Source organism: Austrofundulus limnaeus, unplaced genomic scaffold, assembly GCF_001266775.1.
Source record: "Austrofundulus limnaeus strain Quisiro unplaced genomic scaffold, Austrofundulus_limnaeus-1.0 Scaffold1394, whole genome shotgun sequence".
Lineage (NCBI taxonomy): Eukaryota > Metazoa > Chordata > Actinopteri > Cyprinodontiformes > Rivulidae > Austrofundulus > Austrofundulus limnaeus.
The window spans coordinates 26,297-29,729 of record NW_013953796.1 but is presented as its reverse complement, the minus strand read 5'-3'; the positions used below and the strand labels follow the sequence as shown (position 1 = coordinate 29,729).

Here is a 3,433-nt window from a genome sequence, read left to right as displayed (position 1 = left end):
GAGGACAACAGAGCTGCTTCATGGAAGAACAACCTCAGCTTAGTCTGTTAGCCTTCACACTAGCGCCGATGCTATATTGCCTTATACTGTATGTATTAGCTTGGTGCTAGTGCAACAAACTAACAAGCTAAACTTGAGGTCCTCCATCCATATTTTGGGTTGCAGGCTGAGTCATTTTTGCGTTCTCCGCTCTGTCATGTGGATGGAGGACATCAGTGACGAGAGGAGAATGTGTAGCGCTGAGTTAATACACATATATAGTGATAGTGTTGGTGCTAACGCTAAAGCAAACAGGCTAAGCTGAGGTTCTTCCCACAATGGGGAAATTTGAACATTACAGAAGCTCAAACCAGTGGAGTTGCAGTAACAGGCTGCCTGCCGTGGCGCCAACTTAGAAACAAAGAAAAACTGAAAAACACACAAGGGAAGGGAAGATGAGGGAAAAAAAAAATCAAAAACACCATATTATATCAACACTGTGACACATTATGGTGTTTATGAAAAAAAAAAACTCTGCATAGAGGAAGTTCATTAGCCAGAGGAGTAAGTGAGTTTCGGGGGCCCTGAAGAATCCAGTCCCCAAAACCAGCGCAGCCATAGTTCAGAAATATTGATGGAACAGTTCATTTCTGTGCAGCTTTCAGCCAGCTCTGGAAAACAGAATTGAGAGGAGGGGGGAAGGTGGGGGGCAGAACCTTGTCAACACATCCAGCCAGGAAGAATTAGTCAACAGATCCAAGGCCATTGTCAGGGAGATCCAGATTCTGTAATCAGTTGTTTTGGGAACAGAAGAGACAAGCAGACAAGAACAATTTTCCATCTGCTTTAGAGTTTCTGCTGGTACATCTCAAAGGTGGCGATCCCAATCAGGCAAAATGGTGTGGACAAATTCCACCGAGCCGAATCTATCAGCTTCTCCAAGATCAATTCCATCTGGCCAGCAAAGTCCAGGGACCACAGCCGGCCTGCGACCCTCAATAGAACCGCTTGCAGACCGAGTCCAGTTCGCTCAAGGCAAAATGTCCGAGTTCTGATAGAAAACAGCCATCCATCGAATTGGTCAGTCAGCCAGGAGATGAAAAGCCACCGACGCTGTTTTTCAGAACACCAGGAGACCACCAAGCCAATCTGTAGAATCCAGTGATTGGAGTCCAGACATATATCCAGAACAGAGAAGAACAGAGGTCCCACCTTTGACGTCCTCCCATGGAAGAAGAAAAAAACTTTGTTCCAAGAATTTTATTGAGAGACCAGCTAACCAAATCCATAAAAATAAAAATATCCATGATTTCTTATTTCGGATGAAAATGTAGAGAAGGCTCCAGCAGCAAAGCAGGGAAGATAAGGAAGGACAGGAGAGAAGGAAGAAGCATCTTACTCCTCTGAGAGCGAAAAAAACCCCCCCCGCTCATTCTCATTCATTTAACCAGAATGCTTTGCATGTAAATAAAATGGCCCCGTCCGTGTCAAAATATATTTTTTAACTTTTAGTTTAAAAATTATAAAAACTGAACATCCTACAGTATTTTTATAGTCTTTATTTAACAGTTAAAATATATGTTTAGCAAATAAAGTCTAATGTTACAACTAATCATGGATCCCTTTAAAGAGGACCTAATATGAGTTCCTTGAAGAAATTAGTAGCATTCATAGGCTAATCAAAATACGATTTAATTAGATTCAATACACAAAATCATTTTCAGTTCTGAGCTCTGTTCAGAATGAACTTTTATGCAAATAAGTTGCTGTTGGCTCTGCCCTCCCWACCTTTTGTTTACATTAGCTCTGCCACTCCCAACACAGAGTTTATATTGACACTTCAGAGATGTGAAAATGGCTGCTACAAGCAGGTGCACTATGGTACAATGGCAGTAAACAGGCTGTGTGCAGTACATCCACCCCAGGCAAAGGCTTGGTAGGGATAGACTGCAGTTGCTCCTTCACAAGCACCCAAGAGGGAAACGGGGTTAGGGTTAGACTATAACTGTTCTCAACATCCTTTTATATTCCAGATTTTTCTTGGTCTGCCACTTCCAGCCTACACTGGAACTGTGCCTGTGGTCTAACATTTTCTCACAATGTTTCTCACAGTGGAGACTGAAAGCTGAAACCTCTGAGATAGCTTTCTGTATCCTTCCCCTAAACCATGATGGTGAACAATCTTTGTTTTCAGCTCATTTGAAACTTGTTTTCAGACTCGCATGCTGCCACTCTTCAGAGAAGATGCAAAGAGGAGAAAAACYTACAACTGCCCCTCTTAAATATCCTTTCTCACAATAGAAGTCACCTGTATATGGAGGTCAAGGGTCACTGAACTTACCAAACCAAATTTGAGTTCCAATAATTAGTTCTAAAGGTTTTGAACTCGATAAAAAGAAAATGGTGCCCAAATTTATGCACCTGCCTAATTTTGTTTAACCAATTATTGCACACTTTCTGTAAATCATATAAACTTCATTTCACTTCTCAAAAATCACTGTGTTTGCCCTTTATATGATATATTTAACTGATATTTTTAATCCAAACAATCAATGATTTAGAAAGTTAAATCAGGAAAATTAACAAGGCTGCCCAAACTTTTGCACCCCACTGTACATGTCAAAATTTGTTGAATACAAGGTAACTGTAATGGCAACTCTATGTCCAAATTTCAAATTCTAAATGTAGTGTATAAAAATTATTATGAAATATGAATTAATGTATTTTAAGCTGGGATCCTTGTATCAAAGTTCTGTTCCTTTTTTTTTCCAATAAATTATTGTTTCTATGTCCCAAAGGGAAGAACAGAGACCCATGTCCATGATGACTTGAAGATCCACAGTATTAGGATCTACATTTCCAGTGAACCTGAAGATGTCGGCATCATTATCCAAGGCATTCCAGTGCTCACCAAACTTGGCAATCTGGCCAAAGCTTGCAGCCTGCTCCTTGGGTTGACATATGCCCTTAATCTCCAGTATCCTTCAAAACTGGCCAAAACATTTGAAGTATTTCAGAGACTTTTTCTCGGACTTGACCCTTTGAGTCCAAAGCCAAGCCACAGGTTTATGACTCTGAAAAGTAAACTTSTAACTCAAAGGCACAGTGTGTAGGATTTTGTCAATTCTTTTAGCCGAAATTGAGATAATCACTAATGACAATAATAAAAAACATGTCTAATCATTGCAGACAAAGACCTTGTTTTATTTTTTTTACATTATAAAAAGTTGTTTATATCTCCATGGTCGCGGGTCGCCCCTACAGGCTACCACCATCTTGCACCGCCATCTTGTCTACGAAGGCTCATGAAGGACAAACTGTGGTGGCGGCGTCAAAAACGGTTTTACTGTAAATATAATATTTGTTGTCTGTCATTGTAGCTGGGATAATTTTACTTATTAAAACTCACAGTCTTACCACTTGAAACATCACTAGCCCTGAAGCTGCTGGTAGA

At 40.3% G+C, this 3,433-nt stretch overlaps 1 protein-coding gene across 1 annotated transcript in view; it reads left to right on the top strand.

Moving 5' to 3' along the window:
* Window positions 1-3,150, top strand: part of LOC106535243 (uncharacterized) — a gene marked incomplete at its 5' end in the record, with an annotated part of 32,293 nt that extends 29,143 nt beyond the window's left edge. Inside the window, 1 exon segment of the mRNA XM_014032204.1 lies at window positions 2,778-3,150. Coding sequence (XP_013887658.1) covers window positions 2,778-3,092 — 315 coding nt within the window.
* Window positions 3,151-3,433: the final 283 nt, after the last annotated feature.